Source organism: Xenopus laevis, chromosome 9_10L (genome assembly GCF_017654675.1).
Source record: "Xenopus laevis strain J_2021 chromosome 9_10L, Xenopus_laevis_v10.1, whole genome shotgun sequence".
Lineage (NCBI taxonomy): Eukaryota > Metazoa > Chordata > Amphibia > Anura > Pipidae > Xenopus > Xenopus laevis.
This window is the reverse complement of record NC_054387.1, coordinates 135,831,895-135,852,390: the sequence shown is the minus strand read 5'-3', so window position 1 is coordinate 135,852,390 and position 20,496 is coordinate 135,831,895. Positions and strand designations below refer to the sequence as shown.

Here is a 20,496-nt window from a genome sequence, read left to right as displayed (position 1 = left end):
GATCTCCCCTAAACCCAGTGCTCCCCATATCTACTCCAGGACTGGGAATAGAAATACACACTTATCACATAGATAGTTGGCCCTGGGGGTATCAGAGGAAGCAGTTGGGGTAATTCCCGTACCAGTCCCACATCAGGGCTCCTTAGATGATACTGGGCAGACTGGGGAGGACTCGGCAGCTAAAAGATGGTTGGATTTTGTCTCTGATATTTCTTTCCTGTAGGAGAAACACATGGGAAGGAGTCATTTCTGTTCCTATACTGAATGGGCCTAGTAACCCTGAGTATCCAATCAGCAGGCAGCATTTACTGGTCACGAGAAAAGCCACAACAATTGTGACTCCCTCCAAAAATCAGTCAAAGTAGTAAAAAAAGTACAAAGTATTTATTAAGACATAATAAACAGCGGCTAACGCGTTTCGTGCCTATTGGGGCACTTACTCATAGTCTTTACTGGTCGGCACTTTGAAGCCAAACATCTGATTAGTTGGCTCTGGGTTAAAAGATACGGTAAACTTTCCACCATTTATTCCAACAGAAAATATAAACTCTCATAGCGCTGAAAAAATGAATACACAGGTGTGGGATCCATTCTAAGGAAACCCGTTATCCAGAAAGCTCCAAATAATGAAACGGCCATCTTCATTTTATTCAAATAATCCAGATTTTTTTCTGCGTAATAATAAAACAGTCGCTTGTACTTGATTCCAACTAAGATATAATTAATCCTTATTGGAGGCAAAACCAGCCTATTGGGTTTATTTCATGTCTATATGATTTTCTAGTGTATAATAAAGAATCCCAGAAACATCCCTCCCAACTGTCCAGTTTTTTCCGTGACAGCTCAGCCCACAGTCCCGGATTATTATTGAAATGTCCCAACTTTCTCTTTGATCGGCTAACTGCCAAAATAAAGGAACCTGAGCAAATTCATTCTATTTTTCCAACATAAACTTCCCCATACAGCTACGTACTCCTATACCCTGTGTTATTCCCATAGATTGTAAACTCTTGAGGAAAGGGTTCTCTTGGCCCTCTGTATTTGTTTGTTTGTCTGTATGTTTTAGAAATGATTGTACTACTAGTGATGGGCGAATTTATTCGCCAGGCGCGAATTCGCGGCGAATTTGCGCGATTCGCGCCGAGCGAATAAATTCGCGAAACGCCCACGAACATTCGCGGTAAAAATTCGCCGGCGTCAAATTTTTTTTTTTCGAAAAACGGACGCCGGCGCCAAAAACGGGCGCCGGCGTCGGAAAAACGGGCGCCGGTGTCAAAAACGGGCGCCGGCGTCAAAAACGAGACGCCGGCGCGGTTTCGCGAATTTTTCGCCATTTCGCGAATTTCGCGCGAAATTCGCGAATCTTTCGGCGAAGCGAAACGGCGCAAATTCGCCCATCACTATGTACTACTGCTAATAAATCATATTAACTGCACTGCCCCCAAGCAAGGACTGGGCCCCATCAGGCTGCAGGTGTTTATTGCCCCACTCGGGGTGCCAGTCTGTTTTTGAGGTCACAAAGTCATGTTTTTCACATTGGGGCACATCAGGCAAAACAACAGCTCGTGTATCTGAGATGCTCAGGGGAGGCTGGAGCCAATGTGGCTACTGATAAGGAGGCTGCTTGGCACACCCTGCCCCTTCCCAGAGGGTAAATAACTGACTGTCTAAAGAGAGACCACAGACCAAGAACCAAGTACAGAAGAGACATCAAGAGCAATGGCAGCACCAATCATCTTCCTTCTTTGCCTCCTTCTGGCTTTTGATGCTTCAAGTAAGTACAAGGGTACCTTGGGGGTGTTTTTGTGTTGCAGCTGCCCCCCACCTTTTTTACTTTATTCAGTGGGGGCAGGTTATAGGTCATCCAAGGTACCTGAAGCTTCCTTGCAGTTGCCCTTACACTATCTATTGTGCCCCAATCTAGAGGCCGTACTGAATGTCACCGTTCTCTGGTGGTTGTTAAATCTGGAGATGTGGTGCAGCTCAAGTGCCTCCAGAAGCTGCAAGAAGTGGAGCCAAGTAAACTGATGGAGCAGTGGTTCAGCCGTGGGGTCCAAGTGGCCGAGTACAAGAGGAAAGTGACTATTGACAAGCCAGGGTTGTCCTTATCAGAGGAGGCGCTGAAGAAAGGTGATGCCACCCTCACCATCTCACCAGTCAAGGAGGAACGTCTACTAATGCTCAAAGTTCACCACGAGGCAGATTGTGCTGAAGGTTGAAGGTAAATTTGGCTTCAGCTGGAGAACGTGTCCATGTCATGCTGACCAAGTCTCTAGCACCGAGCCAGATGTTTCATAGGCTTACGTCAATTCCATAGTCTTGTAACCTATAGCAACCAGACTGCAGTTCCATGTACAGGCCTATAGTGCAGTTCTGAATAGTGAGTAGGCTAAGCAAGGCAGGTGGAAGTATTTGGGGTACGGTGCCCAGTAAGGATTGTGTGTGTCATTGTGACAGATCCCGACAAGCCAAAGCAAGAGGAAGAGGAGATCCAGACGGACGGACAGGTCTATAAGAAGATCTTGAATTGGATGGGGAAACTCAATGGAAAGGTGGACGAGCTGCTCACTGAGGCAAAGAAGTGTTTCCCCCAGCGCAACCCTAAAAAACCCAACTTGATCCATTATCCCCCACCTACAAGAGGCGCTAACAAGCCAATAAAGCAAATATATTGTCCTGTTTACACACTCACTTACATCTTATATTTAAGTTGTTCAGTCTTTTATCTTCTGTCAAATGATTCACATCACTCTGCAGCTTCCAACAGGGAATATCAGCTGGTATCTAGGGAATAATTTCCTTAGCAACACTGGACCCTCATACACCAACTCTTTTAAGAACAGGCTCTGCAACAATTATATGCTAAGTTTTCAATTGCTGTTGAACTTCCCCTTTACTCCAACCTTCCTCATCCCCTTTCACTTTCAACTACCGTAGTTTCCCCTTTTAAAATAATATAATTAATTATAAGCTTTTCTCATTTGCAAATACTTTCTGTCCTTCATCTTGTGAATCCAACTGGTATTTCTGATTCAAATAAATAAATCTTCTCAATTGACTTTCTCTATTTCATTCCACCTAAATAGTTAATTTGGGTCTTAACTACAAATGTCATGTGTTCATATTAGACTTGACCTCAGCCTGCAGCCTTGTGCCTTTATATGGTCACAGAACAACCCCTCAGTGACTTCTAATATCCTTATCATTTACAGTAGGGGGTACATTATCCCTTATAATACATGAGTGATACTCAGAGTTCAATGTATAACTCAGCCTGCAGCCTTGTGCCTTTATATGGTCACAGAACAACCCCTCAGTGACTTCTAATATCCTTATCATTTACAGTAGGGGGTACATTATCCCTTATAATACATGAGTGATACTCAGAGTTCCCTGTATAACTCAGCCTGCAGCCTTGTGCCTTTATATGGTCACAGAACAACCCCTCAGTGACTTCTAATATCCTTATCATTTACAGTAGGGGGTACATTATCCCTTATAATACATGAGTGATACTCAGAGTTCCCTGTATAACTCAGCCTGCAGCCTTGTGCCTTTATATGGTCACAGAACAACCCCCAGTGACTTCTAATATCCTTATCATTTACAGTAGGGGGTACATTATCCCTTATAATACATGAGTGATACTCAGAGTTCCCTGTATAACTCAGCCTGCAGCCTTGTGCCTTTATATGGTCACAGAACAACCCCTCAGTGACTTCTAATATCCTTATCATTTACAATAGGGGGTACATTGTCCCTTATAATACATGAGTGATACTCAGAGTTCCCTGTATAACTCAGCCTGCAGCCTTGTGCCTTTATATGGTCACAGAACAACCCCTCAGTGACTTCTAATATCCTTATCATTTACAGTAGGGGGTACATTATCCCTTATAATACATGAGTGATACTCAGAGTTCCCTGTATAACTCAGCCTGCAGCCTTGTGCCTTTATATGGTCACAGAACAACCCCTCAGTGACGTCTAATATCCTTATCATTTACAGTAGGGGGTACATTATCCCTTATAATACATGAGTGATACTCAGAGTTCCCTGTATAACTCAGCCTGCAGCCTTGTGCCTTTATATGGTCACAGAACAACCCCTCAGTGACTTCTAATATCCTTATCATTTACAGTAGGGGGTACATTATCCCTTATAATACACGAGTGATACTCAAGAGTTCTTGTATAACTCAGCCTGCAGCCTTGTGCCTTTATATGGTCACAGAACAACCCCTCAGTGACTTCTAATATCCTTATCATTTACAGTAGGGGGTACATTATCCCTTATAATACATGAGTGAGGGAGATGAGAGGGTGTCTGGTATCTGAGCACAGACAGGTCTATTCCAGCAGATGTTTAATTAGATAACTAACATTCTCAGTACAGGAGGTGCCTCCCAATAGAGCCGTCAGTCATTGAGGGAGACAATCATTTCAGACTATGATGTCCGTATCTATTTATTCCTTGGTGTTGGTGCAGTTTGTAGGTAAGTGGCTCATAATTGTGTGTATAGTACGTCTGTCAGATTTAAAGAGACAGCAGGGCAATATCATATAGTAGTGCAGTTGTACTGAGGCCTACAGGAAACTAGAAATGGAGCTGTGAAAGTGACAAAGCAATCAATACTCCACTTGCAACTGCAGTTTCCTTTGTATGAAACATCTCCCAGACCTGGGGCACATGAGAGGCACTAATTACAATTAAAGGGGTAGTTCATGTCTAATGTAACTATTCGTATGTTATAGGATGGCCTATTATTCACAGTAGTTTTATTGTTTTGTTAGTTTGAATGATTTCCCTTTCTCTTCTGTCTCTTTCCAACTCTCAAGTGGGGGTCACTGACCCCAGCAATCATATAACCTTTGCCCTGTGAGGCTACAGTTATATTGTTATTGCTACTTTGCATGATGCCTATGACTAAGTATCTTTGGATACGAAACGCGTAAGGTTTATTGTTTTAGCTGTTCCAATAAAGACTTTTTATTACATCGATTGGTCCATGGAGTGCGTGCTTCTTCGCTATCTACTTTGCATGTCTCCTCCTTCTATTCTGCCCATCTCCTGTTCATCTTCCATTCTCCGTCCAGCCTCCCATTCACACCAGGGCCTGGCTGCTAGGGTAGATTGGACCCTAGCAACCAAAAAGCTGCTGACATTCCAAGACTGAGTGTATGTGTATATTACTATAACGCTGCCCCAATAACAGTACCAATATACAGACTAGATGTGTATGAGTTTCCCCAGGAATATTATATGACTCAGTGTTGTCCTCCATTTCTCTGTGCAAAGTGCCTCATGCTATGGAGCTCCTTATTAACTCCCTGCATTGCCTCCACAGCTGTGACTGCAGCCCCCACACCCACAAGTGGGGCACCTTTCCTCACCCTGATGGTCCTCGGGTCTCAGGAGGCCTTGGTGGGTAGTGACATCATCCTGCTCTGCTCCTTCAGGATTTACCCCTCTATGGATGCCAGGCAACTAACTGCCTCCTGGTCCAAGGACGGGCTCCCGAAATTCTTCCAGAACACCACCTACAACTACTCAACAGACTCTGGGACAATAGAGAAGCACCTGAAGGGAGGGATTGTCTCCTTAAGGCTGAGAAATCTCACCCTGGAGGATGCTGGGAAATATAAGTGTGACGTGCAACATGATACCCTCCGTGCAACCAAAACAGTCACCCTGAAAATCTTGGGTATGTCCCCTCCAAACTATTATTCCCCAGTCTTGGGTACCCCCATACACAATACACAGAGATTAGGTAACAATGGGCCATTGTGATTGGATTAGAGGAAGAGAACTTCCCACACCAGTGAGTTGTACTGAAGAAGCTGCTCGGATGAGTAGTGAAACGTCTTCTTACTAAATGTTTTACTTGTTTTCAATCTCTGTACAGAGAGAGGCACTGCCAAACATGCGACCGACTTAACACCAGCAGGTAAGTGCCCCCGGCCTGAGGAATTCCTCCTCCATCTTTCATAGGATTATAAGGGAAGATAAAGAGTAAAGGGCACAGAGGGCAGCCAATGGGCATTTATGTGTGGGCATGGGAGGTGGGGGGCATGGAATTCATTGTCCGATCCCTCTTTACAGACACAATGAGGCGTGAGGGTCCCGGTACCAAACACCGGACTCTGAAGATTGGGATGGTGCTGGGGGTATTTGCAGTCACCTGGTGTCTGGCCCTCCGGCTCTTCTTCTGTTATAAGCCATGAGGCATCTACTGACGGCTGAACATACAAAGATTCTGGAGATGAGCCAAAATATATGGGTGGGTTGGGGGAGAGCGCAAGCTTCTCAAATCACAATGTATAAAGATATTTTTTCACTTGTACTGTAATATTCACATGTATTGTACCAATAGGCTGGGGGACATGTAAGGGAACAATAAAGAGATTTCCCTTATAGTCACATGGCTGCTCATTTTTGCTGCACATATTAAATAAGGTCCAAATAAATCCATGAAGTTTGCCCTGCTGCCCAGGTACTTACCTCCCATATCTACACACGCCATATGTTCATACCACACATTTTTGAAACAGAAAGAGGGATAACAAGATTTTACAAAATTTGGCAGGTTATGAAACCTGCTTATCTTAAATTGTTACATTTATTGATTTGCTTATCTTAAATTGTTACAAATGTATCCAAGTCCAGCTAAAATGTATTCTGGGCTCCCTGCCAAAAGCCAATTAAGTTTTAGAAATGTTGTATCTTTTTCTGGCTGTTCAGTGCGGGAGATCACAGAGAAAGTCGGGACATTTCGAGACTGTGGGTTAAGCTGTCCAAATCAGGACTGTCCCGCGAAAAACAGGATAGTTGAGAGGTATGTAAGTAACTCTGTGCGTCCAGACCCACACCCCCTTGGGGCCCTCCAGACTCTGGCGCCGATGTGGAGGTGCACAGAAAACTCCATGGGGGGACATAGTGCACTCAGCCGCCCCTCCTTAGTTCCATCACTGGTGGCTTCAGTTTCACACAAGCTCTTTGTGGCAAGTGAGGGGTTAAGTCGGCATTGTAGGGATGTGCCCCCTGTGTGTTATCTGGGCTGAGAAGTCAGAGTGTCTCTTATCAGCCGGGTCTGTAGTCACATGGGAGTAACACTGAGCTGTGAGTGTGAGTGAGAGACTCCATTCAACATGTGCCTGAGAGTCGTTACTGTGACCCTTCTGCACCTCCTCATCTGTAAGTACTACTACGTGTGTACCTACTCACACTTACCTCTGTATACTCACACAACACCTTCACTGGCACAAACATGTACATATACACTACTACACCTTTCATTCCACCACACAGGCTGCCTAGGAGTTATACGAGACTCTCATCTGTCTTTTTCACCAACATTCAAACACTTGCAAAATCTTGTCGTATTCAACTGCGCAACATTGCTCGAATACGACCCTATCTCAGTTCAGAATCAACTAAAACACTGATTCAGTCTCTCATCATCTCCCGCCTTGATTACTGCAACTTACTCCTCACAGGTATTCCAACAAGTCACCTTTCACAACTCCAATCTGATCTAAACGCGGCCGCTAGACTCATTCATCTATCTCACCGCTCAACATCAGCTGCTCCCATATGTATGTCCCTTCACTGGCTCCCAATCTCTTCTAGAATCAAATTCAAATTACTTACACATTCAAGGCCCTTAATAATGAAACCCCTCCCTATATTTCATCTCTAATCTCCAAATATTCTCCTTCACGAAACCTTCGCTCTGCTTCTGATCTTCCCTCACTTCTCCTCTCATCACTTCTGCCCATTCTCACCTACAAGACTTCTCTCTATACTTCTACCCATTCTGATCTACAAGACTTCTCTCTCATCACTTCTGCCCATTCTGATCTACAAAACTTCTCTCTATACTTCTACCCATTCTGATCTACAAAACTTCTCTCTATACTTCTACCCATTCTGATCTACAAGACTTCTCTCTATACTTCTACCCATTCTGATCTACAAAACTTCTCTCTCATCACTTCTGCCCATTCTCACCTACAAGACTTCTCTCTATACTTCTACCCATTCTGATCTACAAAACTTCTCTCTCATCACTTCTGCCCATTCTCACCTACAAGACTTCTCTCTATACTTCTACCCATTCTGATCTACAAGACTTCTCTCTCATCACTTCTGCCCATTCTGATCTACAAAACTTCTCTCTCATCACTTCTGCCCATTCTCACCTACAAGACTTCTCTCTATACTTCTGCCCATTCTCATCTACAAGACTTCTCTCTCATCACTTCTGCCCATTCTCACCTACAAGACTTCTCTCTATACTTCTACCCATTCTGATCTACAAAACTTCTCCTCTGATCACTTCTGCCCATTCTCACCTACAAGACTTCTCTCTATACTTCTACCCATTCTGATCTACAAAACTTCTCCTCTGATCACTTCTGCCCATTCTCATCTACAAGACTTCTCTCTCATCACTTCTGCCCATTCTCACCTACAAGACTTCTCTCTATACTTCTACCCATTCTGATCTACAAAACTTCTCCTCTGGTCACTTCTGCCCATTCTCACCTACAAGACTTCTCTCTATACTACTACCCATTCTGATCTACAAAACTTCTCCTCTGGTCACTTCTGCCCATTCTCACCTACAAGACTTCTCTCTATACTACTACCCATTCTGATCTACAAAACTTCTCCTCTGGTCACTTCTGCCCATTCTCACCTACAAGACTTCTCTCTATACTTCTACCCATTCTGATCTACAAAACTTCTCTCTCATCACTTCTGCCCATTCTCACCTACAAGACTTCTCTCTATACTTCTACCCATTCTGATCTACAAGACTTCTCTCTCATCACTTCTGCCCATTCTCATCTACAAGACTTCTCTCTATACTTCTACCCATTTTCACCTACAAAACTTCACTCTCATCACTTCTGCCCATTCTCATCTACAAGACTTCTCTCTATACTTCTACCCATTCTCATCTACAAGACTTCTCTCTATACTTCTGCCCATTCTCATCTACAAAACTTCACTCTCATCACTTCTGCCCATTCTCATCTACAAGACTTCTCTCTATACTTCTACCCATTCTCATCTACAAAACTTCACTCTCATCACTTCTGCCCATTCTCATCTACAAGACTTCTCTCTATACTTCTACCCATTCTCATCTACAAAACTTCTCTCTCATCACTTCTGCCCATTCTCACCTACAAGACTTCTCTCAGGCTTCTGCTTTTCTCTGGAACTCTCTGCCACAAGCTGTCAGACTTTCTCCTTCCTTCCAAACTTTCAAGCGCTCCTTAAAGACCCACCTGTTTAAAGAGGCCTATTCGATGTACCTTAATTAATCATTGTTGTATCAAAGATGACAAAGTGTTTATATAATCCTAATGTCTCAATTGTACCCTAACCTTTTAGTTTGTAAACTCTAATTTGTAGGTCCCTCTAATCCTATTGTATCTGTAACCCTTGTTGTTATCCACCATTTATTCCCTTTTTGTTATAACTGCAGTAAAGCACTAAGTATCTTATAAGTAAATGATGATGATGATGATGATACATTTATATGTGAGCACTCACCCATAATGCTATATACATGGTGGAAACACACTCCCACTCCTGCACACAGACAATTAAACATACTGGTGCATATTCACACACAGTTACACACTCATAATCACACTAACTGGCACATAGATGGACACACAGTTACACACTAATAGTCACACTTACTAGCACATAGCTGGACACACACTTATACACTCAGTGATTAATACCTGGACACACACTCATGCCACTAGTACACAACTACTCATATATTACTCTTGTGTTGTACTATATCCCATTTGACATATTCATCTTTCACGCTGTTTCTAAACCTTCCCAAGTCCTCTCCTCCTGTCCCACCTGGACTACTGTAACTTTTACTAACTATATTACACACTCACATTTACCAGTTGTGAGGATCACTTTCCCAACTGATACTGTAAGCACCTACACTACAGATATACTTTGTAATTTCCCTCCCTAGGCTCAGCCTTCATCTCCTCGTTCCCTATAATGTTCTTCTCACCTTCAAAGTACCATTTCCCCATTGGCTGTGCCTCCATACATCTCAACCCTCCCTTTCTTCTCATCTTGTTACCCCCTCCCATAACGTATGTATCTATCACCCACCTTCTACTGGTCACTCAAGCTCTTGTTTGGAGGCAAGTTTTGGTTGAATAAAATCCAGATGAAGAGCCAAACAGAGCCTCTTCTAGCTGCAAGTCCCAATAGAGCAGAGGTAGACAACCCACGGCTCCGGAGCTTCATGTGGCTCTTCATCCTGCTTGTTGCGTCTCGGTCTTGTCTGTCTCGTCTTTACAGCCCTCGCACCTGCTGGCGGCTTCTTGAGTGTGCGCTCACAGAATTCTAACGGTTATCTTACCGCGGTCGCACACTCAGGAAGCCGCCAGCAGGTGTGAGGGCTGTATAGACGTCCCACGAGTAACAGGCAAGACCTGTACTTCACCACTTTCTTCACTAGTGATTTTCCACTGACGGAGAAACATCCGATTCAGTGTCATATTATCAGCCCTGGCAAGTTGTTATTCACCTGACTCAGCACACAGGGAGGATTGTTGTCTATAAATGCATCACAATCTGAGATCTGTCCCCTACATGGGCTGACTTCAGCGCTACTAACTGATGGGCCCACAGACTATATAATTAAATATTAAGTCATTTTCCACTTGACATGGACCAAGCCAAGACTATTTTGAAAATAATATTCACAGCACACAATTATAGAAAATGTTCAATTTATCCACATTACTGGAAATCAGGGTCAATGATCGGGTTGTTTCACATTAAACTATGTTTATTGGTCGACTTGCACACAAAACACAAGGGATATACTAACGGTGTCATTTATGAGACTTCTTACATGCACAAAGTATAATGTAATACAATATAATAGTATATGAGAATATATAAAACTAAGGGAAATTAGCCCAACTGATCTGCTAGATGCCCAAGCGGCAGGGGAAATGCAATAAAGACACATATACTACAGTAAGAAGGAATGGAATATTTATTTGGCAGGCTGCTAAGGATACAAGGCCTTTAAAGGAGAACTAAACCCTAAAAATGAATATGGCTAAAAATGTCCTGTTTTATACAGTGAACTTATTGCACGAGGCTAAAGTTTGAGCTTGTCAATAGCAGCAATGATCCAGGACTTCAAACTTGTCACAGGGGGTCACCATCTTGGAAAGTGTCTGTGACACTCACATGCTCAGTGGGCTCTGATTGGCTGTTGAGAAGCTAAGCTTAGGGCTCGTCACTAATTATCCAGCAGCAGAAAATGAGCTTCCCTGGCTGTAATATAAGCTGATGCTACAGGTTTGCTGATTATTCAATTCTGATGCTAATTGCACTGGTTTCTGTGCTGCCATGTAGTAATTATGTGTATTAATTACTAATCAGCCTTATATTGTGACATTTCTATTCTATGTGTACTGTATATTGTGAGTGGCTCCCTAAGCTCAGTAAATGACAGCAGCACAGAGCATGTGAATCAGTGAATCAGCAGAAAAGAAGATGGGGAGCTACTGGGGCATCTTTGGAGACACACATCTTTACTGCTAAAGGGCTGTGGTTGCCTTGGGCTGGTACAGAAGCACAAAACATCATGTACAACATTTCTACCTACTTCTTTAGTTTAACTTTCCTTGTCCTTTAACCCCTTAAGGAAACAGTCACCAATATCCAATCACAATGGTTCCATTGAACTATTCAAGTAGGTGTTGACTGAAACTCACAGAGGTGGGAAAGTGAGATCTGGTCCCAATAATGACTACATCACACCTTCACAGTTTAAGTGAACACCTACCTAATGAAACTGCCGGTGAACATTGCTATAACTCCTTCTAAATCCCGTATCCAGTATAAGTTCAGGCGCAATGTAGGTTACACATACCAGACAAGCAGGTGGAGGACAAGCAGCTACTTTGTCTCTTGGCTTATCCCCAGTTTGGGAACAGCTGAAGAGTCAGGGGCTGGAGATTGTTGGTCAAATCTTTTAAAATCAACAAGGGAAAGGCTCAGAAAGCAGCACTTGTATAGGTCTCCTGCCAATAATCCTTCATTAGAGAAAGTCATATAGTTCCAGCCTTACCAAGAGACCATCCCTTGTGTCTTGAACAGACTGAATACCAAATGGCATAGATTACAAGGAACAGAGATATGACTTTGATCTTCCCTTTGTCTTCTCTCCATTCACCTTCCATTCTTTCTTCTCTTGCCTTCAATTCTTTCCTACTTTCTCCTTCTATTCTTTCACACTCTCAACATTCTCCCTTTGTCTTTTTGTCTTCCCACCCATCTGCATTCTTCTCATCTCTAGCACTTGGTGGACTTTTGACATTTACTATGGAACTATTACTTATCAGCTCTTTCCCGTCTATTCCACAACTGTGCTTGGCACTCAGATCAGCTCATAAACTTTTCCATCTGGAATCTTACATTGGGAATATTACCCCTAGGACACCTCTGTAAACCTCACCCACAGAACTGCACTTGCTACTTACCCTGCTGTCTCTGTGCTATTCCCCTTATCATTATATACTGTAAAGAGCTAAGGGGTTCATGAAACAAAGGGTAACTGGGAAAGAGCTGATAAGTAATAGTTTCATAGTAAATGTCAAAAGTCCACCAAGTGCTAGAGATGCCTAAGAGAAGAATGCAGATGGGTGGGAAGAAAAGAAAGAAAGGGAGAATGTCGAGAGTGTGAAAGAATTGAAGGCAAGAGAAGAAAGAATGGAAGGTGAATGAAGAGAAGACAAAGGGAAGATCAAAGTCATATCTCTGCTCCTTGTAGGCTGAGCCATATGATATTCAGTTCAACAAAGACACAATGGAGGGTCTCTTGGTAAGGCTGGAACTGTATGACTTTCTCTAATGAAGTAATATTGGCAGGAGACATAAACAAGTCTAAGCTTTTCCCTTGTTGATTTTAAAAGATGTGACCAAGAATATCCAGCCCCTGACTCTCCGACTCTTCCCAAAACTCCAAGCCATCATTATGCATTCACTTCAATTCAACGTCACCAACATAATGCCTGACACTTTTCCATGATATAGACAGTTCCATGTGACCCCAACACACACACAGTCTACGTATAAGTAGGTATAAACTTCTCCCAGGTTTGATGGTAACATCTGCCCAGACCTGGAGTTGGTGTTGGCCATAGGACCAGTCTAGAGTTAAGCTATGAGACCTAGTGAACAATAATTAGGCAGAGTTAGAAAAATCCAATTACTCAAAAAGTAAAAGACAGCCCAGCAGGTGTAAGATACACTGGGCCATTTTATCAGGTTAGTTCCCGAATACATTTTGTGTATTATCCATCCAAGGTGCCACCTTTCATGTTCTTTCTCTTGTTGTTTAGTTTGTAGACTGAAGACTCCAGCAGGTTCTTCTGGGCCAGACAAGCTTCTTTCCAAGGATGTGTTCCTCAAGTGCCTGTTTGAAGCAGACACCATGCCCATTAAGCTGCGGGGTCTGAGTGTGAGTTGGGCACACAATGGCAAGTCATTAGTGGAGTTCCGCCATGGAGAACTTGTGGTTCATGATCCCCGGGCGCTGTTGTCTCCAGCAGAACTTGAGAAGGGAAATGTTTCTCTAACACTGACCAATGTGACTCTGACTGACGGCGGCAAATACATCAGTGTAATTCAGTACGGAGTTAGCCAAGTGCAGTGTGGGTACACTCTGACTGTGCAAGGTGAATATTACTTGTATCCCAGCAAGCCACAATGTGTGTTCCCACTAATCCACTGGGAATTCTCATTGGGTCCTGACTAAAGCACAATAATAACTGCTGTACCGAGTGCTCTGGACTTATTGTACCAATCCATAGGAACAACAGCTCTATAGCATATCAGTTCCAGCCCCCCCCATATCTATCATATTAGATGTGGTTTAATATAAATACACAGTGTTGTATTCTTGTTGTATGTGAACAAAACATCTAATGTCCTATTTATCTTCCTCTCACATCTTTGTTCTTTGTCTCGTTTCTTTCCTCCAGAGCAACAGAACCGCATTGACATTGAGCTACTTTCTGCCCCAGTGCATGCTGGTAAGGCCCCGAATCTTACATATGAGTGTGTGATGGGGAAATAACACAAAGATATTAGTATTGTTCTCTCTTTCTCTCCCCTCTTTGCTCCAGCACAAGAGAACCAGATGGGCCTGGAGTCACGTTCTGCCCCAGAGCATGCTGGTAAGGGCCCCAGTTCATACCCTAAATACAGAACTGTGAGGTTAATAAGAACTCTTTTGTCTACTGACATTGTGTTGTGCTGAAATGTAATGTATCACAACATGATGTCATTATAGCAGCAGCCTTATAGAAAGCAGGACATTCAGTCTCTATTGTCTTTGTACTGCGCTATGGAACATGTTGGTAAGTTACTCACCACCTCACCTGAAGGAGTCCATCAGTAAGACTTATGTTGATCAGTGGAAGGGGCGAGCCGGAGACTCCATCACTACAGGACTCAACCAGCTGCAGAAGGAACATTCAATGTACGGCACATGATTCTTTATAAGGGGAAGGAGAGGCGCAAACTTGCCCTCCCAAACTATAGAAGAAGCCCAGGGGTCAGCAATGGAGGAATGAGTAACCTCATGAATCAAGCAGAACTAAATGCAACAGGGCAAAGCCTTGTAAGTTTATTAGGGGAAGGTCAGGTGTCAGGCCATGCCCCATTGTTAAGATACATTATTCCCCATGGCACCTGTCTCCACCAACATGATTCCCTTAACTCATTTGGATAATTTTACCAGTTTTTCTGTCTTTTTACTAACAGAGACCAATATACTCAGGGTAATGTATACAAGGGCACAGTTACATTTTGCATGTTCTATAGTCTGATCCAATGAGCTTGGCACAGTCAATGTTCTATAGTCTGATCCAGTGAGCTTGGCACAGTCAATGTTCTATAGTCTGATCCAATGAGCTTGGCACAGTCAATGTTCTATAGTCTGATCCAATGAGCTTGGCACAGTCAATGTTCTATAGTCTGATCCAATGAGCTTGGCACAGTCAATGTTCTATAGTCTGATCCAGTGAGATTGGCACAGTCAATGTTCTATAGTCTGATCCAGTGAGATTGGCACAGTCAATGTTCTATAGTCTGATCCAATGAGATTGGCACAGCCTCACCCCTACATGTGTTTGATAATTGTAGGGTTGCCCATCAGTGGCATTTTACTGCCTGTAAAAATAATGTTGATTCCAATGTTATTAATTGGGACGATAAAAGCACAGAATGGCCAGCACTTTCCACAAAAGATGGCACTCTAGATAAATAATTACCCACCTCTATATGGGAGGATCCTCACAAGCACCTCATGAGCCAGGGACTGAGACACAAACATCCCAGGCTGAACTTGCTGCACTTGCTGAGTTTCCCCCTCATTTTAGCTGTGTTTGGGGGTAAGTGCCTATACCCCATGTCTCTATGTAGAATAATAGCTGAATGGGAAGGAGCATGAGTTGCTGGTATGTGAGAGGGAAGGAGAAACACATGGGAATGGTGAAACCAGGCAGCACTAGGGTCCATGTTACATTAAAGGGGAACATTACCATGCAGCTATAAATAGTAGTACAGTAAATGGTACTTACTGATCGGTTGCTATGGGTTATAGATATGGAGCAAGATGACCACCCTCAGCATATGTTCCATTAACTGAAAAGGGACCCCTCTCGGTGCAGTCTCTGAATGAAGTCTAACATCCCACATACAGAAAATGCTGCAGGGATCCCTATGGAAGTGCTGGTGGGGTAACTACTCTGTGTTCCCACATATTCCGTCCCATGTAGATAATGTGGCCATTCATGCACTGCTTAAGTTGGGCTCTTTGGGCAGTTTCAGCCAGGGTGTGTTTGTTTCTCTACTCTGAGCTTCACTTGATGTTGTGTGATTGTATGAGTGTGTGTGACTGTATCAGTGTGTGTGACTGTATCAATGTGTGTGACTGTATCAGTGTGTGTGACTGTATCAGTGTGTGTGACTGTATCAGTGTGTGTGACTGTATCAGTGTGTGTGACTGTATGAGTGTGTGTGACTGTATGAGTGTGTGTGACTGTATCAGTGTGTGTGTGACTGTATCAGTGTGTGTGACTGTATCAATGTTTGTGACTGTATCAGTGTGTGTGTGACTGTATCAGTGTGTGTGACTGTATCAGTGTGTGTGTGACTGTATCAGTGTGTGTGACTGTATCAATGTTTGTGACTGTATCAGTGTGTGTGTGACTGTATCAGTGTGTGTGACTGTATCAGTGTGTGTGTGACTGTATCAGTGTGTGTGTGACTGTATCAGTGTGTGTGACTGTATCAGTGTGTGTGACTGTATCAGTGTGTGTGTGACTGTATCAGTGTGTGTGACTGTATCAGTGTGTGTGTGACTGTATCAATGTGTGTGACTGTATCAATGTTTGTGACTGTATCAGTGTGTGTGTGACTGTATCAGTGTGTGTGACTGTATCAGTTTGTGTGTGACTGTATCAGTGTGTGTGACAGTATCAGTGTGTGTGACTGTATCAGTGTGAGTGACTGTATCAGTGTGTGTGACAGTATCAGTGTGTGTGAGTGTATCAGTGTGTGTGACTGTATCAGTGTGTGTGACTGTATCAGTGTGTGTGACAGTATCAGTGTGTGTGAATGTATCAGTGTGTGTGACAGTATCAGTGTGTGTGACAGTATCAGTGTGTGTGACTGTATCAGTGTGTGTGACTGTATCAGTGTGTGTGACTGTATCAGTGTGTGTGACTGTATCAGTGTGTGTGACTGTATCAGTGTGTGTGACTGTATCAGAGTGTGTGACTGTGTCAGTGTGTGTGTGTGACTATATCAATGTGTGTGACTGTGTCAGTGTGTGTGACTGTGTCAGTGTGTGTGTGACTGTATCAGTGTGTGTGACTGTGTCAGTGTGTGTGACTGTATCAGTGTGTGTGACTGTATCAGTGTGTGTGACAGTATCAGTGTGTGTGACTGTGTCAGTGTGTGTGTGTGACTATATCAATGTGTGTGACTGTGTCAGTGTGTGTGACTGTGTCAGTGTGTGTGTGACTGTATCAGTGTGTGTGTGACTATATCAATGTGTGTGACGGTATCAGTGTGTGTGACTGTATCAGTGTGTGTGACTGTATCAGTGTGTGTGACTGTATCAGTGTGTGTGAGTGTATCAGTGTGTGTGACTGTATCAGTGTGTGTGACTGTATCAGTGTGTGTGACTGTATCAGTGTGTGTGACTGTATCAGTGTGTGTGACTGTATCAATGTGTGTGACTGTATCAGTGTGTGTGTGACTGTATCAGTGTGTGTGACTGTATCAGTGTGTGTGACTGTATCAGTGTGTGTGACTGTGTCAGTGCGTGTGACTGTGTCAGTGTGTGTGTGACAGTATCAGTGTGAGTGACTGTATCAATGTGTGTGACTGTATCAGTGTGTGTGACTGTATCAATGTGTGTGACTGTATCAGTGTGAGTGACTGTATCAGTGTGTGTGACTGTGTCAGTGCGTGTGACTGTATCAATGTGTGTGACTGTATCAGTGTGTGTAACGGTATCAGTGTGTGTGTGTGTGTGACTGTATCAGTGTGTGTGACTGTATCAATGTGTGTGACTGTATCAGTGTGTGTGACTGTATCAATGTGTGTGACTGTATCAGTGTGTGTGACTGTATCAGTGTGTGTGACTGTATCAGTGTGAGTGACTGTATCAGTGTGTGTGACTGTGTCAGTGCGTGTGACTGTATCAATGTGTGTGACTGTATCAGTGTGTGTAACGGTATCAGTGTGTGTGTGTGTGTGACTGTATCAGTGTGTGTGACTGTATCAATGTGTGTGACTGTATCAGTGTGTGTGACTGTATCAATGTGTGTGACTGTGTCAGTGCGTGTGACTGTGTCAGTGTGTGTGTGACAGTATCAGTGTGTGTGTGTGACTATATCAATGTGTGTGACTGTATCAATGTGTGTGACTGTATCAGTGTGTGTGTGTGACTGTATCAGTGTGTGTGACAGTATCAGTGTGTGTAACGGTATCAGTGTGTGTGTGTGTGTGACTGTATCAGTGTGTGTGACTGTATCAATGTGTGTGACTGTATCAGTGTGTGTGACTGTATCAATGTGTGTGACTGTATCAGTGTGTGTGTGACTGTATCAGTGTGTGTGACTGTATCAATGTGTGTGACTGTATCAGTGTGTGTGTGACTGTATCAGTGTGTGTGACTGTATCAGTGTGTGTGACTGTATCAGTGTGTGTGACAGTATCATTGTGTGTAACGGTATCAGTGTGTGTGACTTTATCAGTGTGTGTGACTGTATCAGTGTGAGTGACTGTATCAATGTGTGTGACTGTATCAGTGTGTGTGTGACTGTATCAGTGTGTGTGACTGTATCAATGTGTGTGACTGTATCAGTGTGTGTGTGACTGTATCAGTGTGTGTGACTGTATCAGTGTGTGTGTGACTGTATCAGTGTGTGTGACTGTATCAGTGTGTGTGACAGTATCATTGTGTGTAACGGTATCAGTGTGTGTGACTTTATCAGTGTGTGTGACTGTATCAGTGTGAGTGACTGTATCAATGTGTGTGACTGTATCAGTGTGTGTGTGACTGTATCAGTGTGTGTGACTGTATCAATGTGTGTGACTGTATCAGTGTGTGTGTGACTGTATCAGTGTGTGTGACTGTATCAGTGTGTGTGTGACTGTATTTGTGTGTGTGACTGTATCATTGTGTATGTGACTGTATCAGTGTGTGTGACTGTATCAGTGTGTGTAACGGTATCAGTGTATGTGACTGTATCAGTGTGTGTGACTGTATCAATGTGTGTGACTGTATCAGTGTGTGTGTGACAGACCCAACCCAACTGCACTTGGACAAGTGTCACCATGAAGAGGCCCAGGTTGGTACTAATGTCACTTTATGGTGCAACTTCACAACCAAAACTGCAGCACAACTGGGCTAAGGACGGAGTCTCCATATTGTTTGTGAACTAAACCTACACTCACCCCAACAGTACTCGAATCAGTGAGGAGAAACAACAGAAAGGGGACACTGAGCCACGTCAGCAGAGAGGATGCTGGGATATATACCTGCTCCATACAGTATGGCACCAACAGGGGGTACCTGAGTGTAATACTAAGGGTTATGTGCCCTCATTGTCCTATGTACCACAGCCCTGAGTACCCCCTTCTGAATTCAACACAAATAGCTAATTGTTATCTTCTATATATATTACACCCACGTGTTCAATAATGCAACGTTCCTGTTCCCCCAACCTTAAGGTTCCCCTCCAGTCTTTCTTCGCAGCTCTCTTGTGATCTTCCCTTTGCCCTCTGTGCCCCCCATTCCTATATACAGTTATTGAGCCTATACAGTTTGCACAATGCTTCTCATCATAGAGCTGCCTGTGTAGGTCTGGAACCCCCATCTCTGCACCCCAACCCTAGCACAGAGCATTGGTTTTCTGGCATTCTGTGGTTGAACTAATTCTCTTATTTCTCTGTACAGGTGATGGAGACCCAATGGGGCAGAAGGGTGATGGGCCCAGTACCAAGCACAGGACACTGAAGATTGGGATGGTGATGGGAGTTCTTGTGGGTGCCTGGTGTGTGGCCTTCCTCATCTTCTTTTGCTACAAGCCATAAAGTACCTGCCGACAGGGAATCCCAGGAGAGCCAAAGTCACCGGCACATTCTACTGGAGGAATAAAATGAACAATATAGAAGTGCAACAGAACCAGGACTATAAAGCCTTACAACTTACTGCCTATAGAACAGAACTTGTTGGTTACTTTATTGAGCACAAAGCAAATGTTTCTCCTTTGTCTCTGTTGCCAATGAATTAAGTAGAAAATCTCAGGCCGGTGGTATAGGTAAGGTTTTCACTACCAGAGATGAACTTGGTGCTCATAACACCCCCCTTCTACCTACGTCCCCTCACTCTCCCCTCCCTGAGTGACCCCCTAACTGCCATAGTGCGGTTCCCTTTGAAAGGAGCAGTGGGTTTGTAACTACAAGGAATCATCTCTCTGCTGGGTTTGAACCAGTACCTTGTATATAGCAGCCTATTGTCTTATCTCTCTACTATTAAGGCAGATTCGAGGTATAGGTTTACCCTGTATTGAGGTTAATCTGGTTAACCCTGGTGCATCTAATTATTTCAGCTGCTCTTCATTAACTGGCAGTTGCAGCCTATTGTCTAATTAGCTCCCAGGGCCCTTATTTAAAGCATGAGTTGAATTCCCCCCCTCTCGCCAGTTCATAGGTCTTCAAAATTACTGGACACCCGGTTTATGTTTCTACTTTCCAGTGTGACCCTGTTCCAGGACTCTCTCCCACGCTGATGTTCCTGATTCTTGTTTCCTTTTTGGCTAAATTGTACCTGTTCATGGACTTTTGTTTTACTTTGAGCTCCTGAGCCTGTAAGTTGTTCTGCTGACTAATAA

General features: G+C 43.5%; 1 protein-coding gene across 3 annotated transcripts; it reads left to right on the top strand.

Annotated features, from left to right (window-relative positions):
* The first annotated feature begins 1,686 nt into the window (after positions 1–1,686).
* LOC121398111 lies at positions 1,687–20,302 on the top strand. Of its 3 annotated transcripts, none has more exons than XR_005964115.1 (5): positions 1,692–1,774; positions 5,349–5,705; positions 5,907–5,948; positions 6,104–6,281; positions 19,560–19,613. XR_005964115.1 is itself a non-coding variant. In XM_041576683.1 (5 exons), exons 1-5 carry the CDS (start codon positions 7,150–7,152, stop codon positions 19,694–19,696), a joined length of 621 nt encoding a protein of 206 aa, XP_041432617.1. In that variant the 5' UTR covers positions 6,924–7,149; the 3' UTR covers positions 19,697–20,302. The 3 variants fall into 3 exon arrangements, 1 of the variants encoding a protein (XP_041432617.1); XM_041576683.1 differs by lacking the exons at positions 1,692–1,774; positions 5,349–5,705; positions 5,907–5,948; positions 6,104–6,281 and adding exons at positions 6,924–7,195; positions 13,423–13,758; positions 14,065–14,115; positions 14,209–14,259 and having other exon boundaries at positions 19,560–20,302; XR_005964116.1 differs by lacking the exons at positions 5,349–5,705; positions 5,907–5,948; positions 6,104–6,281; positions 19,560–19,613 and adding exons at positions 1,925–2,221; positions 2,458–3,058 and having other exon boundaries at positions 1,687–1,774.
* Positions 20,303–20,496: the final 194 nt, after the last annotated feature.